We start from the raw sequence: 26,357 nt of genomic DNA, 5'->3' as shown, positions 1-26,357 counted from the left end.
AATTCCAAAAGCATTCTTCATGGAAATTGAAAAAATAATCGAAAAATTCATTTGGAATCACAAAAAACCTCGAATATCTAAAGTAATACTGAGCAACAAAAGTAAGGCTGGTGGTATCACCATACCTGATTTTAACCTGTACTACAGAGCCATAGTAACAAAAACAGCGTGGTACTGGCACAAAAACAGACATGTAGTTCAGTGGAACAGAACAGAGGACCCAGATGTAAGTCCAGGCAGCTATAGCCACCTGATATGCAATAAAAATGCTCAAAATACTCATTGGAGAAAAGACAGCCTCTTCAGCAAATGGTGTTGGGAAAACTCGATATATATTTGCAGAAGGATGAAAATAGATTCTTCTCTCTCGCCATGCACAAGAATTAAGTCCAAATGGATTAAGACCTTAACATCAGACCTGAAACTGAAACTGCTAGAGGAAAGAGTAGGGGAAACCCTTCAACATATTGGTCTTGGCAAGGACTTTCTGAATACAACCCCAATTTCTCAGGCAATAAAACCACAGATTAATCACTGGGACCTCATGAAATTACAAAGATTTTTCACTGCAAAGGACACAGTGAAAAAAGCAAAGAGGCAATCTACAGAATGGGAAAAAATCTTCGCCAGCTATATATCTGATAGAGGATTAATATCTAGGATATACAAAGAACTCAAAAAGTTAAATAATAAGGGATCAAACAAGCCAATCAAAAAATGGGCTATGGAGCTAAACACAGCACTCGCAAAGGAAGAAATACAAATGGCATATAAGCATCTGAAAAAATGTTCTATGTCACTAGCCATCAGGGAAGTGCAGATTAAAACTACATTGAGATTCCATCTCACTCCTGTCAGATTGGCCACCATCATGAAAACAAATGATCATAAATGCTGGCGGGGATCTGGAAAAAGAAGAACCCTTCTACATTGCTGATGGGAATGTAATCTGGTCCAGCCATTGTGGAAAACAGTGTGGAGGTTCCTAAAACAGCTAAAGATTGATCTACCATATGACCCAGCTATAGCACTCCTAGGCATATATCCAAAGGACTCATCTCATTTCCTTAGAAGTATGTGCTCAACCATGTTTATTGCTGCTCAATTTATAATCGCTGGGAAATGGAGCCAGCCTAGATGTCCCTCAACTGATGAGTCGATAATGAAGATGTGGCACATTTGTACAATGGAGTTCTACTCAGTGGTAACGAAAAATGAAGTTATGAAATTTGCAGATAAATGGATGGACCTGGAAAGGATTATACTAAATGAGGTAACCCAGGCCCAGAAAGCCAAGCGCTTCATGTTCTCTCTCATATGTGGATCCTAGCTACAGATGATTGAGCTTCTGCGTGAGAAGGAAAATACTTAGTAGCAGAGGCCAGTAAGTTAAAAAGGAGACATAAAGGGAAAAGAAAGGAAGGGAGGAGGATACTTAATAGGTTGATATTGTATATATGTAAGTACAATGATTGAGATGGGGAGGTAATATGATGGAGAATGGAATTTCAAAGTGGAAAGTGTCAGGGGGGAGGGAGGGAATTAACATGGGATATTTTTTTAATAATCATGGAAAATGTTAATAAAAATTTAAAAATAAATATCAACAAAAAGAAAATGTCAAAAAAATGGGCTATGGAGCTAAACACAGCATTCACAAAGGAAGAAGTTCAAATGGCATATAAACATCTAAAAAAGATGTTCTACGTCACTAGTAATCAGGGAAGTGCAGATTAAAACTACATTGAGATTCCATCTCACTCCTGTCAGATTGGCAACCATCTTGAAAACAAATGATCATAAATGCTGGCGGGGATGTGGAAAAAGAGGAACCCTTCTACATTGCTGGTGGGAATGCAATCTGATCCAGCCATTGTGGAAATCAGTATGGAGGTTCCTAAAACAGCTAAAGATTGATCTTCCATATGACCCAGCTATAGCACTCCTAGGCATATATCTGAAGGAATCATCTCATTTCCTTAAAAGTACATGCTCAACCATGTTTATTGCTGCTCAATTTATAATAGCTGGGAAATGGAACCAGCCTAGATGTCCCTCAACTGATGAGTGGATAATGAAGATGTGGCACATTTATACAATGGAGTTCTCCTCAGAGGTAAAGAAAAATGAAGTTCCGAAATTTGCAGAAAAATGGATGGATCTGGAAATGATTATACTAACTGAAGTAAGCCAGGCCCCAAAAGCCAAGCACCACATGTTCTCCCTTATATGTGGATCCTAATTACAGATGATTGGGCTTCTGCATGAGAAGGAAAATATTTAGTAGCAGAGGCCAGCAAGTTAAAAAGGAGATATAAAGGGAAGAGAAAGGAAGGGAGGAGGATACTTAATAGGTTGATATTGTATATATATAAGTACAATGATTGTGATGGGGAGGTAATATGATGGAGAATGGAATTTCAACGGGGAAAGTGCGGGGGGAGGTATTATTTATTTTATAATTATGGGAAATGTTAATAAAAATTGTGAAAATAAAAAAATTTTTCAGTTTTGAGAGAAAATAAAAGGATGCTCCAGTATCTTCAGCCTGCTGTGAGCAAACTCCAGATGCATGCGCCTCCTTGTGGCGCTTGTGCAACATCGTGTACTTGCGCCATCATGCATCTGGCTATGTAGGACTTGGAGATTTGAACATGAGTTCTTAGGCTTTGCAGGCAAGCACCTTAATTGCTAAGCCATCTCTCCATCTCCCTTCCCACTCTTAAAAATGTTTTGTTAAAATAAATAAATGATTTAAAAAAAGGAACAGCCATAAAATTCACTGAGAAAGTGCCAAATGCAAACACAAAGTGATTAAAAGGATCAATGGATTCAAGTGAGTCACTGTGTGGTTGAAATACTGTGTAAATCTGGACTACAGAAAGCTACAATGATATGACAGGAGATGTGACGCAGAAAGGAATGCTTAATACTGAACACAATTACTAGAAATCAGAGAGAAGAGAAGAGAGATATCTTATTTCAAAAAATGAGAAGAAACCTGGGTTGGAGAGAGGACTCAGGAGTTAAAGGTGCTTGCTTGCAAAGCCCAGGCTTGATTCCCTAGTACCCATGTAAAGCCAGATGCACAAAGAGTGGTCTGAAGTTAGCTTGCAGAGGCAGGAAGCCCTAGCACATCCATATTATCTCATTCTCTAATAAACAAATATTTTTTTAAACAGAGAAGAAAATGTTTACAAAGTCCCCCACTGAGCAAAATTACTCAGAGCAGATCTCTGCCTCCCAAGTACTGGGATTAAAGGTATGCTCCAACCACACCAGGCCTTTTCTGTTTGCACTTATATAGAACCAAGTTGTGCATTTGTCATTCACTACTGATACCAGAAATGCTGAAAGAAAATATTTAGCTTTTCTAGTACCTATGTATTTGAAACCAAGCAAGAGGAAAAGATTGGAAATTTTTAACATATCCTAACAAAGTATGCCATAGTGGCTCTTCTCCAGTGTCAGATAATCTTTAAACATTCATTCATTCATTCATTCATTCATTCATTCCTTCATTATTTAAGAAAGAAAGCTTAGTAGACTTGATAAAAATCAGTGTAAATTTTCTTGTCGTGAGAAGGGCAACTCTCTCCCAATAAGCGCCAAATGAAACTTTCCAGAATACACAACTGATATGCTTCTTATACAAGACCTACTAGACTAGGTAGGTCAGCACAGTCTGAGTATACCTCATCGTATATAGTACTGTGATTAAGGGACCCCCTTTGCATAAGCATCCCATGTAACATTACTAGTGTAAAACTGTGTAATGGCTCAAAAAGCCTTATCAGATTTATTTTCTTGGTTCCTTTCTTCTTTGTTTGGGGACAGGGTCTTATACAATGCAACCCTGGCTGCTATGTAGCCCAAGCTGACCTTGAACTCATGGCAATCCTCCTATATCATCCTCCCAATTATAGGCATGTGACACCATGCTCAGCTTGGCTTCTCTGTATGGGTCTTTCAGATGCTAAGAAAATTAGTGTCTCATAAATAAACAAAGATGGAGAGGAAAGGTCAAGGATTTATCCCAGGCATTTTGAAATCTTTAGAAAGTATGCAAAATAAAACGAATACAGCAGATATTGCAAGGGTTGAAACAAGGGTCCTCATGCAGTATCACTGGAAGGTTTGGGCAGGGCAGGATAAGACCCTGCTTGTTCCAAAATTAATTCCACTGTATTCTGTACTAATTTAAAGAAGTTTCAAAAGTCAAACAAACAGCCCGACCTCAAGTTGCCTAGAAGAGACAAGGTCTTTTAACTAAACCCTCAGCTGGGGAACCAGTACAATAAATACATATGATCCTGCAGCAACCCTCAAGCCAGGAGGTGCTGACTCCACACAGCTAAGGGGGGGAGGGATCAATAGGTAACATTTGCTTCCCCCAAACTTAATTACTGATAACCTGTTGTTGACCCAGAAGCCTTACAATAGCATCCATGGTCAATTAACATTGCATGTTATATGTATTAAATACATTAAGGAGAAAAAAATACTCCGGTTGGAGAAATGGCCTAGCAGTTCATTGTAGTGCTTGCTTGGAAAGGCTAACAGCCTGGGTTCAATTCCCCAGTACCCACATAAAGCCAGGTGCACAAAGTAGCTCATGCACCTGGAGTTCGTTTGCAGTGGCTGGAGGACCTGGCACAACCATTATCTATCTCTCTCTCTCTCTCCCCTCCCATTCTTTCTGGGGTTTTTTTATGTGTGTGTGCAAATAAATAAATAATTTTGTTAAATACTGAAGGGCTGTAAAAGATTAGTCTTTGTTTGCTTGTGTTTTTTTTTTTTTTTTTTTTTTTTTTTTTTTTTTTTTCTTTTTTCAAGGATCATGCTCTATCCCAGGCTGACCTGGAATTCACTATTTAGTTTCAGGGTGGCCTTGAACTCATGGCAATCATTGTGCCTTTGCCTCCCCAAGTGCTGTGATTAAAGGCATGTGCCACCACATCTGGCTTGCTTTGTTTTTTGAAACAAGGCCTCACTATACAGTCCAGGCTGGCAAACCCGCAGCTATCTTCCTGCCTTGGCCTCCTATGTGCTGGATAGGATTATGGGCATGAGCCATCAAACCCAGCTAAGAGATCACTTTTTATTACGATATGAAATTTACTGAAAAGCTGAACTGCTCATATGCAGATGATCAGAGTCACAAAGCACTTTTTAAAAAATTTATTTACTTAAAGAGATAGAAAGAGGAAGAATCGCTGATCACAAAGAACAAATGTCAGTATTTCCTATGATGGTGGAAAAAGGAGTTAATGTAAATAAAGTTTTCACAATATTAAGGAAGGAAAGAAGGGAGGGAGGGAGGGAGGGAAGAAAGAAGGAACGAACAAAGAAAGAGGAAGAAGCTGATAGAGAATGGGCACACCAGGGCCTCCAGCTACTGCAAATGAACTCTAGATGCATGTGCCCCCTTGTGCATTTAGCTTATATGAATACTGGGGAATCAAACCTGGGTCCTTAGGCTTCACAGGCAAGCACCTTAACTGCTAAGCCATCTCTCCAGACCACAGAACACTTTTAAACAGATGCTCCCAACACCTGACCTCACTGCAATAACAACAGACAGTAACTATGAAAATGTTACAGATTAGACTATGTGCTATGGTTGTTTATACAGTTATGGTTTAATATTGCATCCTCATGTTTGTCTGCATTTCATTCAACTAGAATAATGCCATGTATGGCATTCAACTTTTGATAAATTTTAACTTCAGATTTACTTCATTGTAATAAGAAAGCAAAATTACTATGTACATAAACACTAAACATTCATAACAAACTTATTTTTTCTATTTTTCTCTACTACAGATTATGTGAGTTTTTCAGATGATCACAAATCTAAAAAACAAAAATAAATAAAACACATGGAGGTTGGGGAGATGACTTAGTGGTTAAAGGTGCTTGCTTGCAAAGACTGCTTGTCTCGGTACCCACATGAAGTGGTACATGAATCTGAAGTTTGTTTGCAGCAGCAAGAGGCCCTGGTGCAACCATACTCACTCACTCTCTGTCTCCATACCACCCATAAATACATAAATAAATAAAGTTTAACTTATTTATTTATTATCAAGTAGGTAGAGAAGAAAGGGAGAAGATAAGATGTAGGGGAAATGGTCAGGCCAGGGCCTCCCATCACTGCAAACTAACTACAGATCCATGTGCCACTTTGTGCACCTTGCTTTACATGGATACTGGAGAATCAAATATTTGCAGTCAAGCACCTATAACTCTCCAGCCCTAAATAAATACAGATTTTTTAAAAAAGAACATGTTCTAGGGCCAGTTGTGCATATACATGATGGGCTAAAAAATAAAAAAGCCTGGGAGAAGTTTAAGAAACATTTAGGGGGTTGGAGAGATGGCTCAGTGACAAAGGCACTTGCTTACAAAGCCTGAAAGCCCATGTCCTATTCCCCAGTACCCACATAAAGCCAGATGTACAAAGCAGCACATGCATCCAGAGTTTGTTTCCAGTGTCAAGAGTCCCTAGTGTGCCCATTCTCCCTCCCTACCTTCCTCTCTCTCCATCCTCTCTGCTTGCAAATAAATAAATAAATAAATAAATAAATAAATAAATAAATAAATAAATAAAATAAAGAAACATTTGGCTCCCTGACAGGAAAACTCAATACATTAGGATTCTACAATCTATTGTTAAGGCTGGGAGGTCACAATGCTTAATGAGATTAAAGTAAAAAAGTTAAATTCAAGTTAAGTTTAAGATTAAGTTCGTTTATAGTAGCTAAAGGCCCTGACATGCCCATTCTCTCTACCTCTTTCTTTCTCTCTCTCTCTCTCTCTCTCTTGCTCTCACTCTCTAATAAATGTTTAAAAATAAAGATTTTGCTAGGCATGGTGATGCATGCCTTTAATCCCAGCCCTTTTGAAGGCAGAGGTAGGTGGACTGCAGTGAGTTCAAGGCCAGCCTGAGACTATACAGTGAATCCCAGGTCAACCTGGGCTAGAGCAAGACCCTACATAAAAAAAAAAAAAAAAAAAAAAAAAGACAAGAGAGAGAGAGATTTAGAGCCTAAACACCAATGCTCAAATCATGGCTCTATCATTCACTGAGACCTAGGTACAGATTACTAAAGCTTTCTGAGAGCAGAGTCCATCATCCTTAAAATAATCCTATTACCAGTATCTGAATAGTTACATGAATTAAATGAGCATTCAGCATTTAGAAAAGTGCCTGGCCAGGCATGGTGGTGCATGCCTTTCAGCACTTAAGAGGAAGAGGTAGGAGGATCGCTGTGAATAGGAATACACCCTGAGACTACAGAGTGAATTCCAGGTCAACTTGGGCTAGGGTGAGAACCTACCTCAAAAAAGGAAAGTACCTGGCACAAAGCCAGGTATAGTAAATGTTAGCAATTAAGATTATGATATCCTGTGAGCTTTAATAAATCCAATGAAGAAAACATACAGGTAAGATACATTTAAGCCAGACTCAAGTGACACTTTCCTGTAGTCTCACCTATTTGGGAGGTTGAATGAGATAAAGTGATTACAAGCTGGAAGCCAGTCTGGGCAACCCAGTGAGTTCTAGAAAACTGGGGGGGGGGGGGGGGGAGAGAGAATGGAAAGAAATAAAAGAGAAGGAAGGAGGGAGAGATGGGGAGAGAGAGAATGAGAGAGAAGATGCTCGAGGCCCTGGATTCATCCCTTAGCAGGAGAGGGAAAAACACTGACTAACTCTTCTGTTTGTTTAGGTCATGGTTCTGCTTTAATGTCTTAAATGTATTTAGAATTTTTCTCCAAGTTACTTCAGAGACTAGCTCCCAGGGGCTTCTGTGTAACTGAAGAACAGGAATATGGTTAAAAGATTAATCACTATTTCCAAATATACGTCCATGTGAATTAAGTAACTCCACAACAAGGAAACATGTAGGTAAACTCAAATCCTTGTCATTGCCTGAGACAATGTCAAAAGTGCAAGTGAAATGACAGGAGAAAGACAAAAATCATCAAATCCAAGAGCTGGGCTTTACATTATCCTTAAGTCTTTACAAAACCAGATCTCAAAATACTGAGAAGATAGAGAAGAGACTCCAATAAAGGGGCAGTTGCAGCAACGACATGAGAGATCAAATCCACCCTCAATCTAAAAGTACTTTAAAAAAACAATTTCAGGATCAGAGCAGAACTCGAAGAGGGGTCTGCAAGTCTTCTCAAGTCATTTGAGGGTCGCAACAAGTATTCAATGTCAAACACGTAACTGGACGAGATGACTTGGTACTATCCTTCTTGACAATGGACTCAAAATTTCCGTTCATCAATTCAAAATATCTATTCTTTTTTTAATATTTTATTTTTATTTATTTATTTGAGAAAGAGATACAGTAATGGGCAGATAGAGAGAGAGAGAATGGACATGCCAGGGCGTCTAGCCACTACAAACTAACTCCAGATGAGTGCACCCCCTTGTGCATTTAGCTTATGTGGGTCCTGGGGAGTTGAACCTGGGTTCTTTGGCTTTGCAGGCAAGCGCCTTAACTGCTAAGCCATCTCTCCAGCCCTCCAGAATATCTATTCTTAGAAAACACTAGCAAATTCTTATAGACAGACTAGACCATCTTTACTTATAATAAGCAGATGCCATGAAAACTGGGGAAAGATAAAAACTATCGATAATTTATGTCTAACTAAAAAATTCCATGCAGTTCTAAAACAGTTCAAATAAAAGACTTGTGTAAATGAATATTGATTCAGTTAAGATATTAATAAGAAGTTATGAATCAAAGAGTAGCTACGCTTAATAACTATGTCTACTTAATTGTTTATAAATTCCTAGGTTTCCTGCAAATTACACATCTAATGTGAAAAAGTATTCATGCTTTGATGATGAAATAGGTTAGTTATCAATTTACCCATAGACAAGATCAGTTAAGTCATACCCACAATTTTCATATTAGCTTACAGCTCAAATACATTACATTTAGAAAGGGCTTATTTGAACCACAGGAATAGAAAAAGAAATAAGCATCATCCTTAAAAACCCTAATCAACATTAATGACATATTTTAACAAATATTCATAATATAACCAGATATGAACACAAAACCATTAATTAATCAAGACTATAATTTGGATTTAAGATGCTAAAAATAATAAATAAAATGCTATAAGACAAAATTATGAGCTCACTATTTGCTTTAAAAAGAAGAATGTTCAGCCGGGTGTGGTGGCACACGCCTTTAATCCCAGCACTCAGGAGGCAGAGGTAGAAGGATTGCTGTGAGCTCGAGGCCACCCTGAGACTACATAGTGAAGTCTAGGTCAGCCTGGGCTAGAGTGAGACCCTACCTTGAAAAACCAAAAACAAAGAAGACTGTTCAAGCTCGAGAGATGGCTTAGCAGTTAAGGAGCTTGTCTGTGAAGCCTAAGGACCCAGTTTTGAGTCCCTAGAACCTACATAAGCCAGATACACAAAGTGGTGCATGTATCTGGAATTCATTTGCAGTAGCTAGAGGCCCTGATGTGTCCATGCTCGCTCACTCAATTGCGCGCACGCTCTCTCTCTCTCTCTCTCTCAAATAAATTAATTAATTAAATTAAAAATATTTAAGATGAAGAATTTTCCAGTGCTAACGTTTTCTAATGTCTTTTGGTAAGTAATTATGACTTCTGTACCTGTGTTCCTTGTGCTCCAGTAACTGACAGTCTCTACATGTCAGTCTGTCACATGTTTCACAGAAAAGTTTCAATTGTTCCTGTTTGTGTACAGGGCAAAAAACAGGGCGCTGACCAGACGTTCCAACAGACTCTGTAACAAAATTAAAACAATTTTAAACAATAAAATTCAATATTTTTACCAAATTCTTATGGATGCTCCACATTCAAAGTTTACAAATAAGCAGAACATGCTTACATGGGATCAAAAGAAGGTTAAACTACATGTACCTTACCTGAAACATCTTCTTTTTTCCTGATCAAGTGATCTTTCGTGAATTTTACTCTTTGATGTGCTTCAATGCATGTCTTACATAGCCACTCTCCACATTCTACACAAAAGCCAACGGCACTTGCATTGTCCTCACAACTAGTACATACCTAAAAGAAGAAGTAAAACTAATCGATATGAAATAGATCAAACACAGGCCCACAAAACAAAGCACTGAAAATTTTCTGACTTGATCTCAAGTATACTGGCTAATTCATTATATAAAGAATAAAATTATGTTGTTTTTCCATTTACCTTCAAGAAATCTTTTTCCTTTCACATCAAACCTTTAGGTAGGTTAAAAATTTAAGGCTCATCAAATAACTTCTATGCAAAGTTTGACTTTTTAAGTAATGCTTAGTTTCTTTTACTGAATTTGAAGGTATAAAAGAAAGTTAGCCTATATCTTGAATCTGAAAGACAGAACTATAGCAGAAGTACTCTAAATTAAGCATGCTTTCCTTATATTTATGTTTTTCTAATAAAATAGAAAAAAAAATAGAAAAACTGAGAGGCATACCTGTTCTGATTTCTCATCAGAACTGCTAGGGGCTTCAGATGTATCTTTCACAAAATAATTATCCACGAGGTCTATCTGTCTGCATTCCTGACGGCATACTGGACACCTTATGACACCAACTTAAAAAAAAAAAAAGGCAACATTAGGGCTGGAGATGCAGTTCAGTTGTTTGCCACCACCTGGGAGTGGCCCTCACCCCACTAAGAAGTGGTGGCACACTCCTGCACTTCCAGCACATAGAAGGTAGAAGCAGGAGGGTCAAGGTAATCCATAGCTAGGAAATTGAGCCCAGCCTGGACTAGAGACATTGTCTTTTAAAACAAAAGAAAAAGTAAGTTGCTGAAGAAGCCCATATGAAACCCCTTAATCACAGAAAACCAAAAGAGGTGCACAAGTAGAGTAAATGGCAAGGAGCTGGCTCAGTGGGTAAGAGTGCCTGCCAAAGGCATAAGACCTGAATTCAATCCCTAGCACCCAGTGAAGAAAGCCAGGCATGGTCACACATGCCTATAACCTCAGTCTACAGGGGGTGAGGAGATAGGAGAATCACATACACTCTACTCATATGCCACACATACACACAATTTCTTTTTCTAAAGCTGATGAAGGGCTGAAAATATAGCTCAGTGCTTAAAGGTGCTTGCTTGTAAAGCCTGACAGCCTTGTTCAATTCCTAAGTACTACTTAAAATCTTTTTAAAAAGCTGAATAAAGTAAGCTCGGTTATTCCACGGGGGGGGGGGGACCCATTTAGGAAAATAAGTATTAAAGCTCCCCCATAATAATACAATATATAGCCGGGCATGGTGGCGCACACCTTTAATCCCAGCACTCGGGAGGCAGAGGTAGGAGGATCGGTGTGAGTTCATGAATTCCACGTCAGCCTGGGCTAGAGTGAGACCCTACCTCAAAAAAAAAAAAAAAAAAATACAATATATGGTTGGAAATAATAGCGACCCCCCACCCAATATTAACAGCCTATGGAAACCTGTGGACTCAGTCCTGCCATCACTTTGGCTTTACTCCAGTCAAATTTCAAACTTCCAGCCTCCAAAACTGTAAGAGAATAACATATGTGTTGTCCTAAGCCACCAAACTTGTGGAGATTTTGTTGCATGAACAAAAGTCAACAACCAATTGCTTTATAAACTCTGTCTTGGATCAAAGATACTTTAAGCCAGATGTGGTTGCACAGACCTTTAATAGCAGCACTCAAGAGGCAGAAGTAGAAAGATCACCTTGAGTTTCAGGCCAGCCTGGGAAAACACAGTGCCAGGTTAGCCTGGGCTAGTGTGGTTCATTCAGGTGTCCCTCATACACTTATGTGTTCTGAAGGCTAGGTCCCCAGCTAATGTCAATTTGGGAATTAGAGACTCCTGGAGGTGGTGTATTATTGGGGGCAGTGTTTGACACACTGTTCTGCTGCTGTTGTCCACATGATGTTGGTCAGGAAGTGATGTCCAACTCTGCTCATGCCATGGGTTTTCCCTGACATCATGGAGCTTCCCCTTGAGTCTTTAATCAAAATGAACCTTTCCCTTCCACAAGCTTCTCTTGGTCAGGTGTTCTCTGCCAGCAACACAAAACTGACCACAACAGCTAGAGTAAGACCCTACTTTGAAAAAAGAACAAAATTTTAAAAAATTTTAAGACACTCTAGGGCTAGAGAGATGGCTTAGTGGTTAAGATGCTTGCCAGTGAAGCCTAAGAACCCATGTTCCACTCACCAGATCCTATGTAAGCCAGACACACAAGGTGACACATGCACACAAGGTCGCACAAACGCACAAAGTGGCACATATGATCTGGAGTTCAAATGCTGTGGCTAGAGGCCATTGCATGCCAATGTGCACTTGTGCACGGGCACTCTCTCCTCTCTCTCTTGCTCGCTCGCGCGCAAGCACGCACACACATGCGTGCAAAAAGGGGGGGACAGTCTGTTGGGCTTCCTAAAAAAAAAAAAAAAAAAAAATACCCTATGCTACCACAGGGACAAAAATTATCTGTGTTTTCACCTATTAGTGTTCTAGTGTCTAACAGAAAAGATTAGGTGTGAAGAGAAAACAAGGAAGCTAAAGAACTAATGATCAGCACCCAAATCCATACAGCACAAAATGTATGTGCCAGCCACAGACAGAAAGTGAAAAATGTAACACAGGGCTAGAGAGATAGCTTAGAGGTAAAGGCGTTTGCCTGCAAAGCCTACAGACCCAGAATTGATTCTCCATGTCCCACATAAGCCAGAGGCACATGATGATGCATGCATTTTGGAGTTCGTTTGCAGTGGCTGGAAGTCCTGGTATACGTACTCTCTCTCTCTCCCTTCTCTCTGACTCAAATAAATAAAACGCCAGGTGTGGTGGCACACCCCTTTAATCCCAGCACTTAATTCCAGGTCAGCCTGAGCTAGAGTGAGACCCTACCTTGAAAAACCAAAAGATAAAAATAACAAGTAAATAAAAATAAAATCTTTAAAAAAAATACAACACAAATGACATCATTCATACTGGGCATGGTGACAAATGCCAACAATCCTAGGCCTTGAGGAAGGCTGAGATAGGAGGATCACATGTTCAAGGCCAGCCTGGTGAGACCCTAGTCCCAAATAAATAAAAACAAACACAACCCATCTTTATAAGACATGCAAGAATATAAGCCAGATGCACAAGGGGGCACATGTATCTAGTGTTCATTTGCAATGGCTGGAAGCCCTGGGGTGATCATTCTATCTGCCTACCCCCCATTAATAAATAAAAATATTTTAAAAAAAAACACAAGCATAGGGCTAGAGAGATGGTTCAGCAGTTAAGGAGCTTGCCTGCAAAGCCAAAGGACCCACATAAGCCAGATGCACAAGGTGGTATATTTGCAGTGGCTGGAGGTCCTGGTGTGCCCATTTTAACTTTCTCTCAAATAAATAAATTTTTTTAAATGCAAACATAGCTGGGCGTGGTAGCGCACACCTTTAATCCCAGCACTCAAGAAGAATGGTAGGAGGATCGCTGTGAGATAAGAGGCCAGACTAGAACTACAAAGTGAGGGTCAGATCAGCCTGAACTACAGTGAGACCCTAACTCAAAAAATAAAAAAGTGCAAGAATAGTGTATGATTATGGTTTATAATGTACCAAGTCTACAAAGTCTACAAAGACTGAGGTATAGAGCCTTTGAATTATGTAGTATACAAATACAGTCATTCTGAGAGAAAATAAATATATACAAAAAATATCTCATTCTTGCTAGGAATGGTGGTAAGTCTATGTAGTTCCAGCTACTCAAAAGAGGCTGAGAAAGGAGAATCACTTGAACTTCAGAGCTCAAGAATAGCTAGGCTAGGCAACATAATGAGACCCAGATACACCCGCCCAAACGCCCACACGCACTCTCATCCTAAAACTTGGGAGTATCAAAGTCACCCAGGAGATAAACATACAATGGCTAAAGTCAAATAGGGGGGCTGGGGAGATGGCTTAGCAGTTAAGGCATTTGCCTGTGAAGCCTAAGGAACCAGGTTCAATGTTACCAGATGCACAAGGGGGTACACGCGTCTGGAGTTCCTTTGCCATGGCTGGAAGCCCTGGAGCGCCTATTCTCTCTTTCTCTCTCCCTCTGTCTCTCTCAAATAAATAAGTAAATAAATAACTATGTAAAAAAGAAAAATCCTTTCCTTAAAAAAAAAAAATCAAATAGGAGGCTAGAGAGATGGCTTAGAAGTTAAGGCGCTTGCCTGTAAAGCCTAAGGACCCAAGTTCAACTCCCCAGTATCCCACATAAGCCAGATGCACATGGGGGTGCATGTATTTGGAGTTTCTATGTAGTGACTAGAAGCCCTGGTGTCCCCATATTCATATTCTCTCTCACATAAAAAGAAAAATCAAATAGGGCTGAGGAGATGGCTCAGTAAAGGTACTTGCTTGTAAAGCTTGCCAGTCTGAGTTCAATCCTCCCCAACACCCACATAAAGGCAGACACACAGTGGCACATGCATCTGTGATCCCAATGTACCTATGACAATGAGAGATGGAAGCTAAGCTTGTGCTGGTGTGCAGTAACAAAAGACCATATCTAAAGAAAGGTGGAGTGGAAGAAGAGCCCAGACACCTCGAGGCTGTCCTCTGATTTCTGCACATGTGCCATGGCACATGTAACCCCCCACATACACATGGCTAAATAAATAAAATTTTAAAACTCAAACATATAAATATATATCCAAAAATAGTTTAACAGCATAAGATGTGCAAACAAACTCCAGATGCATGCGCCACCTTGTACGTCTGGCTTATGTGGGTCATGGGGAATCAAATCTGGATCCTTTGTCTTTGCAGGCAAGCACCTTAACCACTAAGCCACCTTTCCAGCACGTATGTTACGTATTTTACAAGCAAAATTTTATATGCAAAATGCATAAAAAGAACATGGTCAAAAGAACTACACAAAACAATTTTTCAAACCAAAGGAATAAACAGGAGGAGGAGGTGGAAAGGAAAATAAAGTGTTTTCACATGTGACATAGTATGAATTTAAATCTTCCATGAAATACAGACTATTATACAACAACAGAAGGGAAGTGGTAAGTGTGACTAACTGTAGGGTAAAGATAAGGTACAACTAACTGTTAAGAGTGGATCAAGGGCTGGAGAGATGGCTCGGGGGTTAAAGGTGCTTGCTTGCAAAGCCTAACAGCTCAGGTTCGATTTCCCAGTGGCGTATGTGTCTAGAGTTCCTTTGCAATAGCTAAAGGCCTCTCTCTCTTTAATAAATTAAAAAAAAAAAAAAAAAAGGAGGCAGTGAATCAAGCAAGCTAGGGAGCTAGCACAGCGTGCAGAGTGCTTACCTAGCATGCGTGAAACCCTAGGTCCAATCCCAGCATTACATAAAAAGTGAGTGTGGTGTACACACCTGCAACCCCAGTACTTGGAGAAACCACAAATGTAAAATATTCAAAGTCATCCTCTGCTACACAGTGAGGTCAAGGAAGCCTGGGCTACAGAAGATCCTGTATCAAAAAGAAAAAGTCAGGGCTGGAAGAATGGCTTAGCAGTTAAAGCGCTTGCCTGCAAAGCCAAAGGACCCAGATTTGATTCCCCAGGACCCATGTAAGCCATAAGTACCAGGTAGCACATGCAACTGGAATTCATTTGCAGTGGCAGGTGGCCCTGGAGCGTCCATTCTCTCTCTCTCAAATAAAAAAATAAATATGTTTTTTTTTTTAAGTCTATCAGGCAACTTCTCAGTAAGAAGAGGACCCTGAATTAGGGCCTTGAACATCTTGAAAAAAAGAGTTTTACTTACTAGTGCACAAGACAGTGTGCACTTGGCAGACCTGAGTTCTCAAACCTAGTACATTTTTTTTTTGGAGGTAGGGTTCACTCTAGCTCAGGGTGGTCTCGAACTAACGGCAATCTTCCTACCTCTGCCTCCCTAGTGCTGGGATTAAAGGTGTGTGTCACCACGCCCGGCTATCAAACCTAATACATTCTCAAGAAAGGTCTGTTTCCATTACCAAGGCTCTTGGTGGTGTACCCAAACTAGATGGTAAAGAACTTACTGCTAAAGACTCCACATGCTTTGGCTGCAGGTCACTGAGAAATCAACCTGGAAGCCGAGCATGGTGGTACATGCCTTTAATCTCAGCACTTGGGAGGCAGAGGTAGGCGGAATGCTGTGAGTTCAAGGCCACCCTGAGATTAATCCCAGGTCAGCCTGGGCTACAGTGAAACCCTACCTCAAAAAAGAAAAAAAAAAAGGGAATTTATTAAACAATTTTAAAAAAGGTAGAGGAAACAAAGCACATAAATTAGGAAAACAAGGAATCTTAAGAGAATTTAAATGAAAAGATATAACTCATCATTACAAAATAACCATCCTAGTATACACAAGAAATTGAAAGAATCCACCTGAGAGACTCTTAACCAAGAAGAAGCTCAGAATTCAGAAAGCTGAGGCATGAGGAAGTCCCAGTAAGAGATAAGGTGATATAAGTCTACAGACAGGGTTGGAGAGACAGCTTAGTGATTAAGGCATTTGTATGCAAAGCCTAAAAACCCTAGTTGGATCCCCAATACCTACATAAAGCCAGATAAAAAGTGGTGCATGTATCTGAAATTTGTTTGGAGCAGATGGACACCCCATCACACCCATTCTCTTTCTCTCCTATCTATCTGCTTACAAATAAATAAATAAATAAATAAATAAATAAATAAATAATTTTTTTTTAGTTTTTAAATTTTTATTAACATTTTCCATGATTATAAAAAAAAATCCCATGGTAATTCCCTCCCTCCCCCATAAATAAAATTTTTTAAGAGTACAAAAGCCAGGTGTGTTGGCACATGCCTTTAATCCCAGCATTTGGGAGGCAAGGTAGGAGGATGACCATGAGTTCCTGAGTTCAAGGCCATTCTGAGACTTCATAGTGAGTTCCAGGTCAGCCTGGGCTAGTGTGAAACCCTACCTTGAAAAAACAAACAAACAAACAAAAGTCTACAGAAGGTTGGGCATGATGGGGCATGCCTTTGATTCTATCACTTGGGAGGCAGAGGTAGGAGGATCACCAAGATTTCAAGGCCACCCTGAGACTACACAGTGAATTCTAGTTCAGTCTGGGCTACAGTGAAACCCTACCTCAAGAAACAAAACAAACAAACAAAAAAATCCCACTCAGGAAGCTGATCACATAATCTCTGATGGATTCCACAGCAGCCACGGTTTCTGATCCCCAAAACAAAACAGTTGAAGCTTAGAACTTTTTGATAACTGTGCCTTTACTTCATGAACACATTTTAAAGTTTGACATTTGCAGTGAGAAGGAGTATCATTTTACCTTTTCCAAATAAATATCCCCTCTATATAATTAGTATGCAGCACATAATGTGCTTACGTTAAGTCAATCATTCAGCACTAGTTGTTATGGCATGCAACCATCAAAGCCAAGCCTACTGACCAGTTTTATGTAGAATGTCCCTTGAGTTGATTCCATCACTTCAAAGCTCAATTTCTGGGGTTGGGGAGATGGCCCAGCAGTTAAAGGCGCTGGCTTACAAAAGCTGACAACTTGGGTTTGATTCCCTGGTACCCATAAAGTGGCACGTGTCTGGAGTTTGTATGAGCAAGAGGCCTTGGCAAGCTGATCAATCTTCCTCTTTCAATCAACCCCCTTCTCCCCCCCCCATAAATACTTTCTTAAAAAATAAAAGTTCAGTTTTATTACCAATTAAGGGGGAAGGGAAGGGAAAATTGTGTTTTGGGTTAATTATTGGTTGTTAATTTTTTTTTGGGGGGGGGTTTGAGGTAGGGTCTCACTCTGGCTCAGGCTGACCAGGAATTCACTATGTAGTCTCAGGGTGGCCTTCAGGGTGGCCTCGAACTCACGGCGATAAAGGCGTGCACCACCACGCCCGGCTAATTATTTTTTTAAAGCAAGTTTTAACAGTGTAATAAAGCCAGGTAGGGTATGGTGGCTAATGACCATAATACCAGTACTCATGAGAAGCTGATGTAGGAAGATTACAGGAAATTGGATGCCAGCCTGGGCACAGAGTAACACTGTCTCAGCCCAAAAGAAAACAAAATAAAATCCATAGTAAGATACTTTAGCCAAAACCTTTCTTAATAATGACTTCTATATTTCTAAAGAATATTTACTATCTGATCTTCACATGAAGTTTACTGAGCAACTAGTTGTAAATGAATGATTTTTCACTAAGGCAGACAGAGTATCATATAATCAAAAACTTTCAAAATAGCTTTTAACATAATTCCAAATTCTGAGTTTTAGTGATCTATATTCACAAGAGAGGGGGATTTGGTCTGCATGTGTAAGTGCTTGTGTGAGTAAACTTGCATTCAACTTTTCTTTTTACGGAAGAATTATGGGACTGTAAAGGTAGAGAGAGCCTGGGCCATGACCATGAAGACCCAGGCTGCTTGGGTCCAGTACACCTGCTCATTCACTAACTCCTTTAGGTCCTGTGAATTCTGCAACATCAGACTCAGTCAGTCATGAAAAGATCATCAGAATTCTACTTCTCCAACTCCACAGGGAACAGTGAAGGTCTGTTGTTCTGGTGATAAAGACATTTAACTTGAAAATGCATTCAGTACAAGACAACTAAAACAAATATATCATGTCTACCACAGCCTGCTGGCTCACCACTAACCAACCACCACAGCATCATGCCCTAACTTGATCCTGTAAAGGGAGACATACTCATGAATAAGCAAAGAACAACTAGACCCCATTTAAAGAGGTTCAGAAACAAAGAAGACAAAGTTGAACAATCTGAATAAGCTGGGACACTCCTACTACGGAGTAACTAATGGAAGAAACAAAAGCAACTGAGTTTAAAAAAAAAAGAAAAGAAAAAGAAAAAAGAATCAGGAGTAAGGACTCACAGAGAAATACAATCCTAAATTAAAATTACAAATGTAATATATATCTACATTTTAAAACCTAAATGGGACTAAGTATCAGTATCGCTGGCTCAAGACTTGAGTGCCTGGGTTCAATTCTCAAACCCCACAATAAAAAAGCAGAAGCCATGGGCTGGAGAGATGGCTTAGAGGCTAAGGCGCCTGCCTGCCTGTGAAGCCTAAGGACCCATGTTCAGCTCTCCAGATCCCACATTAGCCAAAGGTGAGGAAAGTGCAAAGCTACACATGCCCACTAGGTGGCACAAGCACCTGGAGTTTGATTGCAGTGGCTAAGGCCCTGGCATGCTAATTCTCTCTCGCTCACTCACATAAATATTTTGGTTAACAAAAAAAAAAAAAGCAGAAGCCATTACAGCCTCTGTACCCCAACATTCTGCCAGCAACAGGAGGCACAGACAGAACTTCCTGGCAGCTCCAGGTACATACTGCAAAGAACAGCAGAACAAGATCTAGAGGAACCCTGCCTCAAAATTAGGTGAAACAGGGCTGGAGGGATGGCTTAGTGGTTAAGCCATTTGTCTGCAAAATCAAAGGGCCCAGGTTCAATTCCCCAGGACCCACATTAGCCAGATTCACAAGGGGGTGCGTGCATCGAGTTCGTTTGCAGTGGCTGGAGGCCCTGGCATACCCATTCTCTCTCTTTCTCTCTCCCCCTCCCTCCCTCCCTCCCTCCCTCCCTCCCTCCTTCCCTCTTTCTCTGTCAAATAAATAAATAGATTTTTAAAAACTAGGTGGAATGGCAAGGGCGGACCCAAAGTTGTCCTCTGACCTCTATACAATGCCCATATTCATATCCATATGAAGACAGACATGAACACACAAATTTTAAATCACTATTTAAAACCTGAAGATCTGCCGGGCATGGTGGTGCATGCCTTTAATCCCAGCACTTGGAGGCGGAGGTGGGAGGATCTCTGTGAGTTCCAGACTACCCTGAGGCTAAATTCCAGGTCACACACAAAAAAATGAAGATCTGAAAAACTAACAATAATTCATAAGAAACAAATTAGTAGTCAATGAGATCAAATTATAAACCTCAACTACTGAAGACTCCAGAAGCACAGGCCACAGAGACAGGCAAAGGAGATTTTTAAGGCTAATAACTTCTGCATAGCAAAGGAAATCCCACAGTAAACAGATAACCTTTGGGATAAGAGAAAATATCTGCAAATCAACCATCTGAGTAGGTATTCATATTTAGAATATAAAAGGAACTGAAAACAACAACAACAAAAAAATGCTAGTTATAGGGATGGAGAGATGGCTTAGCAGTTAAGCACTTGTCAATGACACCTAAGAACCCCAGTTTGAGGCTCGATTCTCCAGGACACACGTCAGCCAGATGTGCAAGGGGGCATATGCGTGTGGAATTCGTCTGCAGTGGCTAGAGGCCCTGGTATGCCCATTCTCTCCCTCTCTCCCCCTCTCCCCCCCCCCCCCCTCTCTCTCTCTCTCTCTCTGCCTCTTTCTCTCTCTGTCACTCTCAAATAAATAAAAATGAACAAAAATTTTTAATGCTAGTTATAAACCAACTTAAAATGGGCAGAATGAATGCTAAAGGTGTGGCTCAGTAGTGAAGCACTGATCTAGCATGCAATTAACCCCTAGTACCATAAATAAGTAAATAAGAGAAATGGACAAATGGCCTAAATAGACATTTCAGAAGACATACAAATAGCCAACTATATGAAAAACATTCACAATCTCTCATCAACACAACACAATGAGTTATGATCTCACTCCAGTTAGAACAATGCCAGTGAGAAAACCAAGGGGGAGGTATGCACTGCTGGCAGGAATGTAGATTACCACAGCCATTATACAAAGCAGCATGGCACTTGTTGGCCAGGGAGGCCCCTGATGCCCCAAAACATTATAGGGCATTGTCGAAGCACTTGGTTTCCCCCAGGAATAGATGGTAAGACCCTATTGCTGAAGACTCCATATACTTGGGCTGCAAGACCACTGAGAAATCCTACTGGAGCTGAGCTGATAACCTCCTCCATGTAGACCAGCTGACAGAAAGCTGGAAGAAGCCATTCTGCATGCAGTTCAATGGGAGAGAGAGAAATCACCAGTGAAAATACCCAACAGTGGACACTGCAAACCTTACATTTGGCCAGCCAGGCCAAATGACCCAACGGGTACAATAGTGGCACGTGTTATGGGGGAAACCAACTGCCCTCTAATTGGACTGGAGGCCCACTCCATGGGAGGGAATACATCCCTGATACTGAAAACATAAAACAGGGGTAGTCATGAGCCCTAGGGGTGTAATGTCTGCTGTTGTCTGGCTAAATGTATATACTATGCTTATCAAACTGCCCAGTAAGCACTTCTCTTAATGTTCATACCCTTATATTAATGCTACTCTCACTTTTGGTAGAGAATCTTCTCTTTTCAGATGGCAGTGACCTTGGGACAACTCAGAAGGTATCATGGTGATGGAAAGAAATGACCACAGTGCTCAGTACTGCAATATCTCTTATCACACCTTCCAAGGCTCAGGGTCTAATGTAAAAGGTGGCGGAAAGAATGAAAGAGCCAGGAAGGGCAGGACTCTATACAACATGCTCCCTCCAGACACATGGCCTGGATGTCCATGGCCTCACAGTGCCTGATACTACCTGCAAAAGACCATCATAGGAGGAGGAAAAGATCATGACATCAAAAGTAAGAGAGAGACTGATTGAGATGGGGAGGGGGTATGATGGAGAATGGAGTTTCAAAGAGGAAAGTGGGGGGAGGGAGGGTATTACCATGGGGTATTTTATAATCATGGAAGTTGTTAATAAAAAAAAATTTTTTTTAAACTATCATAAGATTCAGCTATTCCACTATTCTGTATGTATGAAAAGAAAATGAAACTGGGCATGGTGGTATACATCTTTAATCCCAGCAGAGGCAGAGGTAGGAGGATTGCCGTGAGTTTGAGGCCACCCTGAGACTTCATAGTGAATTCCAGGTCAGCCTGGGCTAGAGTGAGACCCTACCTTGAACAACAAAACAAAAAAAAAGAAAAGTAAAAAGAAAAGAAAAGAAAATGAAATTATCATGCTAAATAGGTTATCTGTATTCCTATGCTTCCTTTTTTTTTAAATATCTATTTATTTATTTATTTATTTACTTATTTATTTGTTTATTTATTTATTTATTTGAGAGCGACAGACACAGAGAGAAAGACAGATAGAGGAAGAGAGAGAGAATGGGAGCGCCAGGGCTCCCAGCCTCTGCAAACGAACTCCAGACGCATGTGCCCCCTTGTGCATCTGGCTAACGTGGGACCTGAGGAACCAAGCCTCGAACCAGGGTCCTTAGGCTTCACAGGCAAGCGCTTAACCGCTAAGCCATCTCTCCAGCCCTCCTATGCTTTCTACAACACTGTTCGCGATAGCCAAGACATGCAACCAACCAATGTGTCCACCAACAGAACATTGGATTAAAGCAATGTGAAACACATACATCATGGCGTATTACTCAGCCATAATAAAAACAAAATTCTGTTACTTGTTGCAATATGGGTAGAAAAAGAGGGCAGTATATTAAATGAAATGAACCAGGAACAGAAGGACAAATATTTTATGTTCTCACTTACTTGTGGAAGCTGGGGAGTAAAAATAGTCTTACAAATGAAAGAGAATGAAACGGTGGCACTAGAAACTGGGGAGGAGGGTAGGGGGGTGAGAGGGAGATGGGCAAGTGATAGCAAAGAGGGGAATCTGAAAAATCAAAAAAAGAGAGAAAGAAAAGAAAAAAGGAATGAAAGCACAAAGAGATAGAACGAAATGTGGTGTTCTAGTAGAATAGTTAAAATATACTCTACAAAAATGTATGATTTTTTGAAACAACTCAATAGCTCAGGCTGGCCTGGAACTCAAATTTAGGTAGGCATACCTTTAATTTGTAGCACTTTTCCTACCTCAGCTTTACAAGTGCTGGGATTGCAACAAGAATGAGCCACCATGCCCAGTTTGATGTTTTTCAAAAAAACTGTACCATGCTAACACTTCTCAACCCAGAAATGGTAACTGCTGACATGGAAATGCTAGTTATCCTGGCTTGATCATTATATATTGACTTTATTATTTTGTACCCAACAAACTGACATATAATGTTTTTCTTCTTATTTGACCCAGGCTTAGAAAGCCACAAGTTCTCACTCATATGTTGAACCTGACTTGAAATAGCATGATTTGTTTATAAATTATAGTAAGCATCAGTCTTACTGGCCTGAAGGAAGACAGAATGAGGTTTGCAAAGGGGGTAAGCAGGGAGGAATTAAAGGAAATAGTGGGGAAAATGGAGGGACAGAACACAGGGTGTGGTGTGCAAAGTTCCAGCAGGGAGAAAGACAGGGGAGGGGAAAGGGAAGGAAGAAGATGGGGAGGGGAGGGGAGGGGAGGGGAGGGGAGGGGAGGGGAGGGGAGGGGAGGGGAGGGGAGGGGAGGGGAGGGGAGGGGAGGGGAGGGGAGGGGAGGGGAGGGGAGGGAGTACACAAAACTAAAGACAGAGTGAATTAGTACTATAGAAACTTACTTCTCCCTTAGCAAATTAAAAGATACAGCTTTCTCTACACAGAGTATGAGTTTAGGTGTAAATCTTCCACTGGGGTAGAAAATAAAACCATTGGTTGTTGCTGGTAAATCCCAGTGACAGAGATGGGTCATCACCCCCACCCCAACAATGAGATGTTGGACACAGAGGCCTATAAGGCCCTCCCCCCAAAAACAATGTAGGCCATTGCTAAAGTGCTTGATTACTGACCACAACTAGATGGCAAAGACCCTACTGCTAAAGACACCACAGGCTGCAACGATAGGACATTGAGAAATCAAGGTGGAACTGAGATGGAAACCAGCTTTCTACTGAATAGCTCTTAAAGTGCTATTATGCAAGCTACTGGGGGATAAAAGTCAGCAACAATGTGAACAGGCACCAGGACTTAGTTCCTAAGAGATTTCATACAATTCTGACAATGTATTAGACCTCTAGGCTCCTACTGAGACAATGATGGTGAGGACCACACCTTGACCAGGACTGCTTTGTTATGCCTTGCATTTAGACAGACCTAAACCTCCCCTTGGGAACCAGAGGTAGGACTTGTGAGGTTACAGGATTTCTTTGTTCCTCTTTCCAATATGGCCTTACTAATGGGTGGCTGAGTCTAGCTTGCTAAGACTTTCTGAACCCCAGGCTTTGGTAACAATTTGGCACAACTCTGGAGAGCCAGCCGGAAGGAAAGAGGAAAGACACATTAAAGGTGTCAGCCAAAAAAAAAAATGTCAGCCACTTACAGCAAAGTGACCCTGGATGAAGAGAACAGAATGAGCAGTCCCACGCAGCTGCTGGAATCATGTTCCAGAAACACTTCTCTTTCCAGTCAGCATCAGCTGCTTTCTTACCTCCACTGGGTGAAACAGGAAAATGAATGCTTGGACTCCCTGCCTTTGGGGTCTCAAAAAAAGCACGATTAGGGGCTGGAGAGATGACTGAGAGGTTAAGAAGGCACTTGCTTGCTAAACCAAATAACCTCGGTTCCGATTCCCCAAGACCCATGTAAGCCAGATGCACAAGGGGGCGCATGCATCTGGAGTTCATTTACAGTGGCTGGAGGATCTCGTGTGCCCATTCTCTCTCTCCCTCTCTCTCTCTCAAATAAACAAACAATTTCAAAAAATAAGGGCTGGAGAGATGGCTTAGCGGTTAAGCGCTTGCCTGTGAAGCCTAAGGACCCCGGTTCGAGGCTCGGTTCCCCAGGTCCCACGTTAGCCAGATGCACAAGGGGGCACATGTGTCTGGAGTTCGTTTGCAGAGGCTGGAAGCCATGGCACACCCATTCTCTCTCTCTCCCTCTATCTGTCTTTCTCTCTGTGTCTGTCGCTCTCAAATAAATAAATTAAAAAAAAAAACTTTATAAAAAAAAAAATAAGCATGACTAACCCAAGCCAGGGATGGTGGCACACACCTTTAATCCTAACACCTGAGAGGCAGAGGCGGAGAACTGCTGTGAGCTCAAGGCCAGCCTGAGACTACATAGTGAATTCCAGGTCAGCCTGGGCTATAATACCCTACCTCAAAAACCAACACACAAAGCATGACTCTTGGGCTGGAGAGATGACTAAGTGGTTAAAGTGCATGCCTGCAAAGCCAAAGGACCCAAGACCCACATAAGCCAGAAAGATGAACAAGGCGGCACGTTTCTGGAGTTCATTTGCAGTGTGGATGGAGGTCCTGGCGCGCGCACACGCGCTCTCTCTCTCTCTCTCCCTCTCTAATAATTTTCCTTTTAAAAAGCATGATATTTGATAAATTTCTCCCTGATGGGTAAGTACACTTAGAAGTTTTACTTTCAACTTGACCTGGAGGCTTTTCTGAGTCACCTAGGGCTCAATGCAACCGTTTGCATGACAAGCTGTTTGGAAATTTTTCTAAGCAAGTTTGGACTTCTGTTGAGCCATTTGGACACCTGCTGTGATTCAGGGAAAATGGAAGCATGCTGGTATTTTTGGTGCTCTTCCGAACTATTAGAATTCTTTAGAACCTTTTGGGATAGAATTCTCCACAAGGAAAATTCTGCCCTACTAGTAATTTCTAAACTTATGATTAATATAAAAGTGCATTTAAGCATTTAAGCCAGGCATGGTGGTGGAAGTAGGAGGATTACCATGAGTTCAAGGCCACCCTGAGGTAGAGCGAGACCCTACCTCAAAAAAAGAAAGTGCATTTGTGGGGACCATGAATGCATCTGGCATGAAAAAGAATACGGGGAGAACAAGAATACATTAATACATCAGGAAGAGCCAACTGTCTACAGGAGATGGGTGACCTCCACCTCATCTGCCTGGGTCTACAAGCCATTACAGGAGAAGCAGTGACACAAGTACTGCTCTCACAGCTAGCCTGAAAACCAGTTCCAAGGAAATGGCAACAGATTCTGTGGTCACTCTAACCTCATCAAAACAGAGATCCAAAAGCAGGTGTGGTGGCGCACACCTTTAATTCCAGCACTTGCGCTCGGGAGGCAGTGGTACAAGGATCGCTGTGAGTTCAAGGCCACCCTGAGATGGTCAGCCTGAGCTATAGTGAGACCCTACCTTGAATTAAAATAAAAAATAAATTTTAAAAAAACGCAGAGATCCAAAGTCTACAGAGAAAGCAACACTAAATCAGATCTCTATCTTGTCAGCACCATGGAAGAAGGAAATGGAAACAGTGTATCTAAAATAACATAGGGCAAAACTTAATCTGTGAGTCAGGTACACCTTTAAAAATCCTAACACTTGGGAGGCAGAGTTGTAGAAGACTGCTGTAAATTTGAGGCCACCCTGAGACTACATAAAGTAGGTCGGCCTGGGCTAAAGCATGACCCTACCTGGGGGGGGGGGTAATCTGCTCCTAAAGTTTCTGAAAATAAACAAGCAACAAACCTCTAGCCACTTCATCAC

The 26,357-nt window shown here is 41.0% G+C and overlaps 1 protein-coding gene across 2 annotated transcripts in view; it reads right to left on the bottom strand.

Moving 5' to 3' along the window:
* Positions 1-26,357, bottom strand: part of Trim33 (tripartite motif containing 33) — a 151,447-nt gene that overhangs the window by 89,426 nt on the left and 35,664 nt on the right. For both annotated transcript variants that reach the window (XM_012950936.2, XM_045138090.1), the window contains exons 2-4: positions 10,482-10,600; positions 9,927-10,071; positions 9,652-9,784 (exon numbers count right to left, since the gene is read on the bottom strand). In XM_012950936.2, coding sequence (XP_012806390.2) covers positions 9,652-9,784; positions 9,927-10,071; positions 10,482-10,600 — 397 coding nt within the window. The remainder of the gene's footprint in view (positions 1-9,651; positions 9,785-9,926; positions 10,072-10,481; positions 10,601-26,357) is intronic.

The sequence above is a fragment of the Jaculus jaculus genome, chromosome 19 (genome assembly GCF_020740685.1).
Source record: "Jaculus jaculus isolate mJacJac1 chromosome 19, mJacJac1.mat.Y.cur, whole genome shotgun sequence".
NCBI classification, from domain to species: domain Eukaryota; kingdom Metazoa; phylum Chordata; class Mammalia; order Rodentia; family Dipodidae; genus Jaculus; species Jaculus jaculus.
The sequence above is the reverse complement of the archived record's forward strand: the minus strand, read 5'-3'. Positions and strand labels throughout refer to the sequence as shown.